The 14,129-nt window shown below is 39.6% G+C and overlaps 1 protein-coding gene across 12 annotated transcripts in view; it reads right to left on the reverse strand.

Annotated features, from left to right (window-relative positions):
• The window catches only part of SLC8A1 (solute carrier family 8 member A1), a 441,932-nt gene that overhangs the window by 40,259 nt on the left and 387,544 nt on the right, over positions 1-14,129 (reverse strand). For all 12 annotated transcript variants that reach the window (XM_006141300.1, XM_006141298.1, XM_027775240.1 and 9 more), the window contains 2 exons: positions 11,264-11,394; positions 6,522-6,621 (listed from right to left, as the gene is read on the reverse strand). In XM_006141300.1, the coding sequence (XP_006141362.1) occupies positions 6,522-6,621; positions 11,264-11,394 (231 nt within the window). The remainder of the gene's footprint in view (positions 1-6,521; positions 6,622-11,263; positions 11,395-14,129) is intronic.

A 14,129-nucleotide genomic window follows, 5' to 3' on the forward strand; every position in this document is an offset into this window, starting at 1 on the left:
CCTGCCAGGAACAGGACTCAAACTGCAGTTGACTACATAGGAATCTAGCAACATAACCATTACACCATCCGCTGGTCCTCCCGATATCTAATTTTTAAGCATGGAATAATCGCTACTGAATTTGCTTACTTTGACCATTAAACAATGTGTCCCAAGGATTAGATGTCTTAAATGAGCTTTTTCCAAGTTGTAATTACACTATTTATTTAACTTAGACTCTATAAGGCAGTTACTATCTTGAGTACAGTGCAAAACTTACATTTCAAATAGTAGGATCATGGAAATTCTTTAGGAAACCCTTTTGTATTTTTGTGTCCCAAAGACAACTCACAAGGTAGTCTTCCACTCCTTTTCACTCACAGATGAGGGTAGAGGACTTCTCTAGAGCCACATAAATAGTTAGTGGCTATTACACCATTTGAATTCCAGTCCTCAGATCAGTGCTATTGAATTTTTATTTCTATTTGTTCAGGCATGTCAATTATTCTAAGCATGAGAAAACCTACCTAGATAACTAATGATATCACAGGAAAAGATCTGGGGTTTGTAGAAAAGGCTAGGTATTGAATCCATTTTGTTTCAGAAGGTTTGACATCATTTCTAGCAGTAAATATAAATCCAACTGTAAGATCACACAACATAATTAGAAAATCTCTCTGAATTCCTCACCAGTGGGTTAAACTTGGACTTTCTAAGAGTGGCCCATCTTTTCCACTTTCCAGAATTTGTTCTATTCTTTTCAGACCTACTGCATCTCTGTCCCAGGTTTGTATAATTATTTCCAAACTCTTAAGTTCACCATGATTTTCTGAGAACTTAAAAGACTAATTAATGTCATCTCTTTCATTCCGTATTAACTCATCTGAAATTTGACCACTTAAGACCTGAACTAAAGTTGTTAAAGGGACAACTAAGGGTGAGCTGAACATTTACTGGTTTTAATGGCATCTCATATTCCAGTGGCCACTTGCTAGTTCTGTGACCCTAAACAAGTTCTACAACTGCTGCGCACCTCAGGATCCTCAATTGTAAACGTAGGACAAGAAGTACTTAGCTCAGGGAATAGCAGTAAGGAAGAGAAATAATATATACAAAGCACTGTACATACAGTAGACAGTAATATTTAAGCAAAAAGTGGGCCAGAACTTCATATGTAGGTCTTTGATGGACTTTCTTTCTTTTTCTTTTTTTATTTTAAAGAGAGGTTTTTTTTTTTTTTTTCTATAAGGTGCATGTGCTCACCAGAGAGACAGAGACAGAAAGACAGAAAATGAGGAATCACCCCCTGGGGCAACGGCCACACCGCAATCCCTTCTCCTCTCAGGATTTTGGGCATGCCTGCACACACGTCCAGTGTGAGTTTTAAGCTGCCAAGTCCAGGACTCAAACCATGGTCGACTACATGGGAGTCCAGCGATGTAACCATTACACCATTGGCTGGTCCCATTGACAGACTTTCAAAAAACAGTTGAATCTATTTTTTCTCATGAAATCAGCATCCTTTTTATGAATCTTAGCTTATGATTTTAGACAAAGGATAATTAAGAATTGTTATAGTCACACAAGAAACAAGGGCAAAATGAGGACATCCGATCCTTAACATCCTTTCTCTTTTTTAGGTGTCTTATAGTCACACTGAGGTTGTTTCAAACCTGAGCTAACAGGATTTTTTTTTTTTTAATTGCTTAAGTGGGATGTTCAGATGACCCAGGGTTAACACATTAAGTACTGAGAATTTCCCCACAGTATTGAGGTTCATAACAGAGGATATGCTAGAAAGATTCTTATTTCACCTAGATTGTGTGGCAAGCCCTTGAAATTAACATTTGAGGCACCATTTTTGTTATTTAGAACTTTCGGAGTGGTTCAGTTTTCAGGTTGACAATAATTTAAGTAAATTACTGTTTAAGGGCACCACTGAGTTGGTAGTTTTTAATATTAAACAATTCAATTTAATTGAGAACACTTAATCCACAGAGTATGTGTGGATGATAGCAGCATTTCTGAACCATGTTGGTTTGGGAGGCTCAGAAGAAACAAAAAAATCAAGTAGTGTATTTTCTTCCACCCAGCCAAAAATTTGCTTATATTTTATGGTAGACTCTTCATTATGACTTGGTTCTCAACCTATAAACGTTGGTATTCAAATGTACAGATGGCCTTCACAAAAATGTATATTGTCTTAATTAATCCTTACAGCAACTCTATGAGTGAGACACTTTACATATGAATAAACAGCTCTTGAGGTGAAGCCCACCCCATGTTACCCAGGGAGTTCATTGAAGGGCTGGAACATAAACCAATACCTCTTTCCAATCAAAACCTTGCAATCACTCTCTCCTTCACCTTTCCTTGGCTGAAGGCTATTGTCAGGAACAACGAAATGATGACTGTGGAATTGTCACTGACACTCTGGTTCTCTTAATCCAGCTAATGTTTACCCTCTTCTCTGACATACCTGTTTCCTGTATTCCAGGTGGCACATAGCTTCTTAAAGTCAACCCATTATTCTACACTGGGGGAGATATTAAAAGAAGAGGGAATTGGGGAATATTCAGTCTGGACAGATAGTGAATGCTAACTTCTTTAGAAGTGCATGTGTTGACACATCTTAAAAGTACCTTATAGTACTGGACTTGTCCTGCAAGTTTTTGACAGCCATTTAACTGCAGCATGACAGACCTCCTGGTATTCAAACCAGAAAGCAACAGAAGGAGAAACGCTAGAATACAACTGTTTAATCCCTTCCTAATCTCTGGAGATGCATAAGTCCCTTAACTCTCCAAATCTTGAACTATAAGAACTCTGTTCACAGAAACATAATGGTCTTAGGCCCAGATTCTGAGCTATGAAAATCAGAAAAAGAAGGGCAACAGAAAGCCTGTCAGGAGGGTTTCCTGAAACTAATTTGAATACAGTTAGTGAGAAAGAGAAGAAAAATCCTATTTATGAAATGATGCTTTTTATTCATCAAGATATATAGACTCAATTTTGCACAGAAAATTGCATAGGAAAAAAAGCTCTCAGTAGAGCCCTTTAAAAGCAATTTGATATTTTTAATAAAGCAAATTGTTCTGATTCTCAAGTATTTAGCCATGGAAACTTAAAATCCAATGAGATTCTGTCTTCAATAAGTGATGCTTTATGAATTTTATTGTCTGTGTAAAATTTAAGAATATCAACATCTATTAGGTGCTTAAATTTAATCATAATGACAAATATTGAGCTTCTTAAACTGCCTTTCCTGTAATTTAATATGATTTAGTGCCTATAAAATATGAGTTTTCTTTTCTGATTTTTTTTTCTCAAAATTATAAATAAGGTCAATTTACCCAGCAGTGTATAAATTTCTAGGCAATTTTTACTGTATTCCCAAGTAATCATTAAAAAACATAAAACACAATATTTTGTATAACAGATAAGAATACTCAAAAGGTTTTGTATTTCATTTGTTAACAGTTCTTCAAAATATTTGGGCAGGAAATAGTCATGGAATGATGATACCATGGTACCAGTAGACATGCAGACTGTCTTTGTAAATGAGACAGAGGTGGGGGGCAATTTTGCTCACTTTGAAATTTCTCTCTCTCTCTTTTTTCCTTAAATGTACTTCAAGAGAGAGAGAAAGAGGGAGAGAGAGAGAGAGCGAGAGAGAGCGAGAGAGAGAGAGAGAGAACACGCACACAGATACCTTGGATATGGTCTAATCATTCTGTGATACCTGTTCCCCCAAACCTTCTAGCCATCTTGGATCAAGGGAACAACTGGCAGGTTCAGGTCACCCTGGGATCTGAACCCAGGGCTTCCCATATGGTCCCAGTATCATGCAGTGGCACTCTACCACTTGCACCACATGGCTTGGACTTTCTCTCACTAGTACTCCGTAGATCAAGGGTCTGAATTGTGTTCCAAAGCCTGTTGCCTCCCTGAGACTCAAATTCTTCCTGTGTAAAGTCAAGATGCTCATATTACCTATCTCATGGAGTTTTGAGAAGATTTAACTCAACATAACATATGAAAATGTCTGCAAATCCAAATCTGTATCTTTCAAGTACAGAAGTATTAACATCATTATAGGGTTTTTTTCTGAATATATGTTCTAACCAGAATCAAAGACACAATGTCAGCCTTACTGACAACAAAATCTTGTTTACTATTTAAATCTGGTCTGTTCATTCCCATAGAATGGTAATAAAGGGGTTGTCTTTGTCCCTGAGAGTTACAGACATATGCAAATGAATCAACACTTCACTGCTAGAGGAACAAAGTTGGCCTTAATATGTCTATTGATGGGGCCAGCAGGTGGCATAGTGGTTAAGGCAGTGGGCTCCCATGTGGTCAACTGTGGTTCTAGTCTTGGACGCAGTGGTTTGAAACTCGTGCTGGGTGCGTGTGCGCACGTGTGTGCCAAAAATTCTGAGAGGAGAATGGAGAAGGGACTGAGGCATGGCCATCCTTCCTCGGTGGAGGGGTTAGGGGGTGGACTTCTCACTTTCTGTCTCTCTTTGTCTCTTTAGCAAGCACATGTTCCATATAACAAAAATTTCTCAAAAAAAAAAGTCTACTGATGATGTCACACTGGCATCTAAAACTGCAGCCCCTATGCACACTTCGTGTCTCCCTCCACAGCCTTATTTTTCTCCATGATGCACTCGTTATCAGACATACAACTTAACTAGTTCGTCTTATTTGCCATCACCTTCACTAAAATGTAAGCTCTGCATAGGGAAGAGAATTTGTCTCTTTAATTCACTGTCATTTACGTTTACCAAGAACAATGACTGACACAGAAAAATGAATGAGTGATGGCTAGCCCACAGCCATTACACAAATGCTCATATATCTGCACTTAAAGGAACCTGAAAACCACGAGGAACGACTCACTACAGAGTTTATGTTGCTTTAAATCTTTAAATGGTTCAATTCTGACATATCAAAGACCATAAAACAATTCATTCATTTTCAAACCTTTTTTTTTTTTAACTACTGGTTTCACAGTAGTTTTTTATTCAAACCATTATTTCATTATTTTTTTCTGTTTAGTTCTCTCTGTGAAGGAGTATAGCTCATGCTTCAGATGCTAATTTTAGATTTATTAAAAAAAAACCATAAGCAATAAAGAGGTAGCTTTTTTCTCCTTTCTCTGTTAGAATTTAAGTGCAATTTCCAAATCTACTCCACTAAACAGTTATCCACCATTTAATGTTCATACATTCCCATCGCGTGCTCAATTGCAAGAAACTAAAGCATGATTATAAACAGCACTAATAATAAACAGGCACAACATTTTTTACCACCTTCTGTTCCCACAGCACTTAGAAGCTCTGTCAAATTATCCTATGGCAGATTGTAAAGAGGGGGTTGTGTTAGAAGTGATGGCCCAATTGCTAGTGATGCTGTTTCCATATTTTACAGCTTGGGAATCACTAGTTAGAAATCTCCACCTTTGTTCATTAGCTGCAGTGGTAAAAGATGAACATACAGAGATTCTTAAAGGAAAAGAATAATGAAGATGAAGCAGAAGAAGTAACAAAAAATATCCCAGGATTCATGAACCTTCGAGAGACTTTCTTCCATCTTTGTACAATTACACAGAAAATGGACAAGATTTGACAAGACAGGAAGGAGATGCTTCTTTTTAAAATTCATGATGCATGTTTGCATACATGAGATGGAGAGACAGAGAGCTTAAGAAGGGCAGGGGGAGAGAGGGTTGAGAGAGAGAAGCACCCTCAACAGGATCTTGTCATGCCATGATACCCTTTCCTCAGCTCACTAGCTTGTCAGGATCTTGGACGTCCACATGCATGCTCAGTGTGTTTCAGGCTGCCCAGACTGGGGATCCGAATCCAGGATGGCCCTGTGCTTCCAGCACTGTAGTTTAGCTACTGACTGTGCCACTAGGTTGAGCCAAGGAGATACTTCTTTATGTATTTAATTCCCTTAGTTATCTGATTCTTTAAATCTGCTAAGTATTTCATTTAAGATTTTCCTAAATAAAACTTTGCGTTTTGCTTGTATAGGAAGAAATGGAATATTACTGTATTTCCATTTCTAGAGCCAGTACAAACACTTATTTCTTAAATATTGCTGAAGAGAGTGTAAGATGATGCAGATGGTAGTGGCAAAGCGTCTTAATGGCTTCCTTTTCCACTTATGACTTTGCTGCTTTCTTTCTAATCTTCATGTAACCTCTTCACGTTGTTTTCAGAGAATTTTCCAGTCAAACTCTTAGGACTGGTTACCAGTGAATTAGAGCTACAAAGGCTTTAAATTGACCCTATTTCCAGAGAGAAAATGCACTATAGATGGAGAAGAATGCCATGTTTGAAGACATTTGTTCCACCTAGATAGTCTAAATTAGTCTCTAGAATGTGCATACAGACAAATACATTTCTTTCTTTTTAAATTTTACCACAAATGCCCTTTAGTACTTTGCCATGGACCAAGTAGGCCACAGTAGGAAAACTATGTTCAGATTCGGCCATTTTTACTTAGAACATATAGAGAAAGGTACTCACCAGCACTGACAGTGATAGCTTCAATGAACTGTTCTCTCCAGCTGTTTGTCCCAACCACAAGGGCCAGGTTTGTCTTCTTAATGAGTTTGTCCACAGTACTCTAGAAAGGTTGATAAGAATAAGATAATAACTCCTGGGTTTGTTAAGGCCTCTGGGAAATCTAAGACCTTGTTGATTTTGAAACCTCAGAGTTATATAAAGAGTAGCAGATGTTAGGCCTAGAACAACAGTATTGACATCAAACACTATTATGATTATGCAAACAAGCATGGTCTTTACTTGGAAACATTCTGAAATGGAAACTTCTTTGTAGCAAACACAAGCTCCCTTCACTAATGGCCAATGAAGAATAGCCCCAGTGTCTAGCATAGCAGATGTTGCAAACACCCATCCATTCCTTTTGAATGCTTTATGAACTTGCTTCTTTACTGGCTTCATCTATAGTGAGTGCACTGTCTGCAACTGAATTAATATATGCTCTGCTCAGCACTACATATCTATGAATAAATGGAAGTGACAGATTATGAAACAAAAAACTATTATTATTGTTCTTTTGTTCATCAATGAAATGTAACCAGACAGCAGAGTCTCAGGGTTGTTTGCAGCATAATCATCAATAAATGGATTTTTCTTTGGCTATTGCTTTGGAGAGCCTCACTGCTGTTTCAGAATTCAACTCTCACCCTCTTTGTATTGCTAATAAGACAAGAAAAGATAGGACAAAGGTAGTGCCTGTGGTTGAAGGCACACTTCAATTTACCTCGCACTGAATTTCCCTTGCTTTGTTAGCACTGTGCTGCATGCTATTTATTATTATTTTTTCAAGAAAAAGAGAGGAAGAGAGAGAAAGAAAACTAGGATATTTTTGGCAGAGTCTTGTGATGCTGAGATTATCCTGCCACTTCCTCCCAGTTAGCTAGGACCACAGGCACACGCCACTGTGTCCAGCCTGTTAGATTGGGCCAGAAACCAAAGACAGATTTCCCATGTGGGCTCAGTCACTACCCTCCTCTTTGCACCACCACAACTCAACTGTATGTCCTTCGTTTTTTTTTCTTTTAGAACTTTTTAAGCACTTAGTTTTGTACAATTTATACTCTCTAGCTTTCGAAATCCAGTTTATGTAACAACAGGAGAAGCCAAGCATTCACAAGAAAACTAAGTAAGCAGATGCACCCAAAGCACTACCACGAATCATGGCAACTACAGGGAGAAGGGTCATTTCCAGAGCATCGAGGCTGCTCTTCCCAGAGATACTACCACATCGACTAGGCTACCAAACATCCACACTTACTGTCAGAGCATCTTCGAATTGCCACTAATTGCAAAGAGGCAGAAAATACACATTACTTGTCTTTGGTCAAAATCTGTACATGTTTAATGCAGTGTACTGAATTGACTATGGCCTGAGATACAGCACATTATCAGCTAACTGGGTGTAAGTGAAACGTGATTTGAGGGGCTTGTATGCAAATCCAGAGCCAAATCATAATATTAAGCATGTTAGTTCAAAAAGAATCATTGAAACTGACTTAAAACATTGAGAAGACAACAAACAGGAAAGGGCCCATCTCCAACTGGCTCACTCTGTATTTGCAACATTTTTCTTGACTGAATTGCATGTCCTGGTGGTGAGCTTTCAGCTTTTAGTCTTGTGTCCTGAAATGCTGGTGCCCCTGATAGAAGTTGTAACTGTCACCCTCTTGGCCACCATAACTTGAAGCACATAACAAGTCTCTGTCTTTTCTTTCACAACTCAGCCACATCTCATTAAGCACTGTGAGCACCTTGGTTTATGCCAATTCCAAGTGTTGTGTAAAATGTATCAAGAAATGACCTAGATTTTTCCTGAGTGGAATGGAAATATGGGGCAGTTCTCTCTAAAGTTCTTTGAGCTTATTCCATGGCAGAAAACCCCATCACCTGGGTGATAAACAGTTGAACACAGACTTTCCTCAAGAAATATCTACTAAACAACACATTTTAAAGATAAATAAAATCTAACATTGATATGTTTAAAATCCATGTTAGATTTTCAACTTTAGTTCCTGTTACCCATGGGGGATTATAGTATAGCCAGGGTTCTTCTAGGACTTAACTTACATTTATGTTCTGCCTTGATCTATGACAGAAAGGGGAGTAAGTAAAGATGAATTAGAAGTTCAGACATCTGAATTCAGACATCGCCAACTCTATTTACCTGAATGGTTACTAAATGCCAATGACTAGCTGTTTACTACAATAGACTTTTTTAAAGAGATCGTGAAAATCTCATTCTGAGCATTGGGTATTGGAAAGGCCATACTGTTGGTCATGCCACACTAAGCAAGAACTTGATGGACAAAGCAGAGCATTGGGAGCAGATCCACCTGGATGTGGATCACAAATGTAGTTCTGGGAGCTTTGACAAGTTATTTAAAATGATATGTTCTAGAAAAATAAATTTCTTAAATAAATAGTATCAAAATTGATAATTGAGAGCACTTCAGAAATATACTCCCAAGATGCCCTTTAGGTGCTGATAGTAACTGTATATATGAACTTTAAGAAGAACAAATGGTATTGTGGTTACATCGTTCCAATTTTTTTTAGTATATGAACACAGGTATAGTGGTTAGATTACTGGACTCCTACATGGCCAACCACAGTTCAAGTTCTGGACCTAATGTGTGTATATGCTCAAAATCCCAAGAAGAGACTGGAGGAGAAGAGATTTTTTCTCTCTTTCTCTCTGGCAAGCACATGTGCCCTATAGCAAAAAAAAATCTCTCTCTAAAAGAGAAAAAAAAAGAACAGCTATTAAAGCTGTTCTAGAAGGATAGATAAATACCTCAAACAACTGGACTTAAGAGACTTGGGGACTTTCAAATACTCAGATCATTGTAGTAGTTATCAAGGAAGTCTTTGGACCCAAGAAAGCTATACCTTATGGAAGACTGTGCCCTGCCTCACCCAACCCAGTACTTAAGGGACATTACTATGATTGCTCTTTCCATCATATTTGCATGGAAAAGGAAGGTTGGGGGTTGTCTCATAAGGGAGAGAACACATAGTTCCCCATGAAAACCCCGAAATGGGTATAAGGCAAGCTTGTTCCAAAAATGCCAACCTATAGAATCTGCTGCAGCGAGGGACACAACCACCTCTGATTACAGATCGAATGAAAATGCTTAAAGAAGATTTAGATTGGACACATCTGGACATTGGTTCACAGGGACAGTCAAGATTCCTATACCTTTGGAATTATAGGGAATACATGCTTGTTCCATTCATGGGTGTGTAACAAACCAGGTTTGAGATCATACTACGGATAGGCTCTGATGGTCAAGATCTGCCTAGAAAGCCCTGTTGCTATTCTTTACCCTGGCCTTCTCTGAGACAATGAAAGAAGAGTTAACAGATTTTTCAGTGGCCTGAAAGGAAAGTTTAATTGCATTTTTATCTTTTAAAAATTCTACTTTAATTGTAAAGTCATTTTGCTTTCCACCTGGCTCCTATCAGTTACCTGAATTTGTGAACTAAATTAAAAAAAAAAAAAACAAAACAATGGGCCCAGCTGGAGGAAAACAGTCCACTATTATGAAAAATACAAATAAGATACTGAGGCTTCTAATTGATGGCCTGATTCTTCCTTTTGGAAAATACATTCTGGCTTTTCAACAGGAGCAGAATATCCTTTGGAAAAATAAATGGAGAAAACTACTGATGTGCTCTGGGTTTGTAACTCTGGAAGGCAAGAGAGGAAAATACACCTTTCCATATGCCACTACAGAACTTAGTCTTCTCAGATGTTAGAATGGTGTGGGTGAGAAGACATGGGAGGTGGAGTAGGGGAGAAGAGGCAGTTGAAGATTGACAGGGAGCTTCATCTCAAAGTCTGAAGCACTCTCAAAGACCAACTTCTAAATCAATAACTTCTGAAAATTTGGAATTCAGTTGTATCAGCTCCACTATAAACTCTCTGATTGCAGGCACTATACCTTCATTATGTTGACTGTGCTAAAATGTCCTCGAATCTGAAGAGGATGAGTAAATATAAACGAGAGCTTCTCAGTGAGGTGTCCCATAGGGAGCACCCTTCCAAAACAAAAGCCTCTTAATTTAAATACTGTGAATGCTTTCTTTCTGACTGATTTATTAGCTTTTTCAAAGAGAGCTTGGTTTCTTTCACTTGTAAGAGCCCTTTAGAATCCACCTTGTGGGACCAGCAGATGGCATAATGGTTACATGGCTAAGGGTGGTTAGAGTTCCAGACCCTGTGGCTTGAAACTCACACCAGGTGCGTGAACATGTGTGCCCCAAATCATGAGATGAGAGTAAAAGAGAGGGGACTGAGGTGTGGACATGCCCAATGGGGGGTGATTTCTCACTTTCTGTCTCTCTCTGTCTCTCTGGCACATACCTTGTAGCAAAAATCTCTCTAAAAACTAAAATAAAGTAAATAAAATCCACTTTGTTATCCCCTTAGATGCCTTCCCTTTGGAGCACTTCTGACTCTGCCTAGTGTCAGATGCCACCTGCCAGAGCCTGGTTCTGACACTGTTTTATAGGACCCCTTGTTTCCTTACTAAATCTATAATTCCAATTTGGCTCTGAAGGCTTCTGTCAAAGAGCTAGTTTTTGAAATTATATCTACCTCTCTTTTCAGGTGGATCTTAAGCAATAGCTTAGGCCAACACTATGAATAGGTGTGGTCCCAAGGTGGGCCTGGCCTCCCTGGTGGGCAGTGTTTCTGAGCGTACCTTGAACTCATAGGATTCTTCAATAATCACTTCCAACTTGGTGTGTTCTCCCAGGATTGGTCGCCCCATTTCTGCAATGCGCCTCTCCTCTTCCTCTTTGCTGGTCAGTGGCTGCTTGTCATCATATTCCTCTGTGAAAGTGAAGGGTAAGACGATGAGCAATCTGCTCTGCTTTATTCAGAAATCCCTGGAACCTGCTACATGAAAACCAAGGAAGAAAGAAGCCCTAGCAACCTGCTGAAAGGCCCTCAGGTGACATCATGAGACTGGAGGGGAGAATGGAACCAGACAGCCTAGCACTGTGACAGCAGGTGATTGAAATGCCCCTAACCCAAGCTCATGTGCAAGTGCAGATGAGAAGCCATGTGCAGGGGCAAGTCCCTGACAAAAACTCAGCCCACACACTGTCTATGTTGAAGGAATCACACAGAGTCCCTGTGACACTGGCTCAGTTGCTGTTTGTAGACACTCCTTTGGCACATGAGCAAAGGGAAATATAGTTAAAAGTACTAGAGTCCCCAAGGGATAGAGGAGCCTGGCCATCTCTTCTCCACTTTCTAGAGGTAATAGAAAATGCCCCAGGACGAAAGAGATCGTGGAAAGAAAATTCTGATTTTAGCCTCTCTCACCAAGAGCTCCTGATGCGTTAAGCAGCAAAACATCCATTTCATGTTTCTGTAAGATGCCTGGGCTCTGGAGCATCTTCTCTTTGGTACAAAGCCAAAATGTGTTAAGAAAGCCTTGACCATGTTAATCTTAAAGTAAACAAGGAGGGTGAAGGCGAGGCCTTTGGGGAGTTAATACTCACTCACCATGTGAGGAAGATTACTTCCAGAACCACCATGTAGCTTTCACTCCAGGAGAAGCTAGTGGGTGCTGAGAAAATGTTAATGTACACAAGAGTCCATTAACAAGGAGAAGCTCACAGTTGGCTCTCTCTGTGTGAAGGTCATTAAGCTAAACCCCAGACAGAAAAGGCCATGCACATAGGTAAGACAAACTCCAGTCCTATAATCGTCCTTATCTTTCAGACTGAGGATGTTGAGCAAAATAGCCTAATTTCTCTCAGATTCAAATAGGATGAACATTATCATCTTTGAAAAACTACTATCTGTGACATGAAGAGACCCCATCTCTGGTTCCCTTACCTCTGGAACTTCCAGACAAACTGCCTGTGATAGGGTTTTGTTGACTGAGGAGTCACATGGAAGGGAGGGACTTCTTGCTCAGGCCTTTGGTATTTAGACATCAGCTTCTGTAGAAGTCCACATCTATTCCTTCCAAAGTTCTAGGACTTCCTCTCTGCTGAGGGACACTGTTGTGGAGGTTCTGTTGGTTGGTCTAGCAATTGCTACATAGGATGGTTCCTGGGCTAGCTGCTCACTGCCAGGGGAGGGAGCAGAGGGGCTAGGGGCACTGCCAACGTTTTACATATCAACTGTCAAAAACAATGGAAGGCAAAAGCAGAATGTAATATACCAATGAACTTAGTATATATTTAGCAGTGTCCTTCTAAAAGCATACTTTACGTCTACGTTCCTATCTCTGGTAAGTAGAGGGCACCAAAAAAATTAGACAAAGACTAAATGAAAATGATTTGGGACTGGCCAGAATCTGTTGAATGCTACTAGAGACAAAAGAAAGGGCAAAAGATTCATTTTAATCATAAAGTAGTAACTTTTTTTTTTTAAAAGTTTATTTATTTCCTTCAGAAACAAGAGAGGGAGAGGGGAGGGACAGAGAGAGAGAGAGAGAGAGAGAGAGAGAGAGAGAGAGAGAGAGAGAGAGAGGAGACAGACATTTTCATAAGGGTCCTCATACCATGATCCTCCCTAGAGCCTGCAGTGACAGTATCATGGATGTGCCCAGCATATAAAAACAAGACTCAAGACATGAACCTGAAGCCTTCCCATATGGCTTCCAGTACCACATAGTAGCACTCTTACTACCAGTGAAATGTGACTGGGTCTAAAAGTGTACATTTTTTTTATAATGAGATTGGGAAGTTATGACCCAAGGAAAGGCAGAATATTCTGATTTGGTTTTTCAAAGTTTGTCCTTGGTATGTCTCTATGTTTTGGACAATGGTTTGTCCCCCAAAGATCATGTTCGGGAAGTGTGGTCCCGAGTATGATGACTTTGGGAGGTAATGAGGCCTTTCAGAGGTGAGGTGTAATGGGAGAGTACTATCCAATCAGCTGGAGGTGTGGATGAGACAAACCGAGGAAGTGGGTGATTCTGTTTCTTCTCTTTTAACACATGCCTGCCTTACTCTGCTTGTCAGCCATATTGTAATGTAGCACCCGAGGTAACCTGATGTGGGTCCCATGCTTTGGTCTTTCTAGCCACTGGAATTGTGAGCCAAAGATACTCTATTCTTATTTATTTATTTTTTTTGGAGCAGTTTTTGCTACAGGGCATGTGCTCTTGCTACAGAGACAGAGAGACAGAAAGTGAGAAATCACCCCCCAGGGGGGATGGCCACGCTGCAATCCCTTCTCCTCCATTCTCCTATCGGGATCATGGGCACGCATGCACACGTGCCTGGCGTGAGCTTAAGCCACCGGGTTTGGGACTAGAACCACAGTTGACTACGTAGGAGTCCAGCGACATAGCCATTACACTAACTGTTGGTCCCAAGAAACTCTATTCTTAATAATCACCCATTCTGTTTTTGTTTAGCAACATTAATGGATTAAAACATGTCCGGTGAAGAGAGCTGGTTGAGATACTTGAAGTCCAATTTACCCAGTACTTGAATTAATCATGTTTTAATTCCCACTGCTGCATGGTCCTTGAACTCAGGATAATGTTATTCATAGTTTTCCTAGCAGTGGGTTATATTAGTGTCTTTGTTTAAAATCGG

Source organism: Tupaia chinensis, unplaced genomic scaffold, assembly GCF_000334495.1.
Source record: "Tupaia chinensis unplaced genomic scaffold, TupChi_1.0 Scaffold000050_1, whole genome shotgun sequence".
Classification (NCBI taxonomy): domain Eukaryota; kingdom Metazoa; phylum Chordata; class Mammalia; order Scandentia; family Tupaiidae; genus Tupaia; species Tupaia belangeri.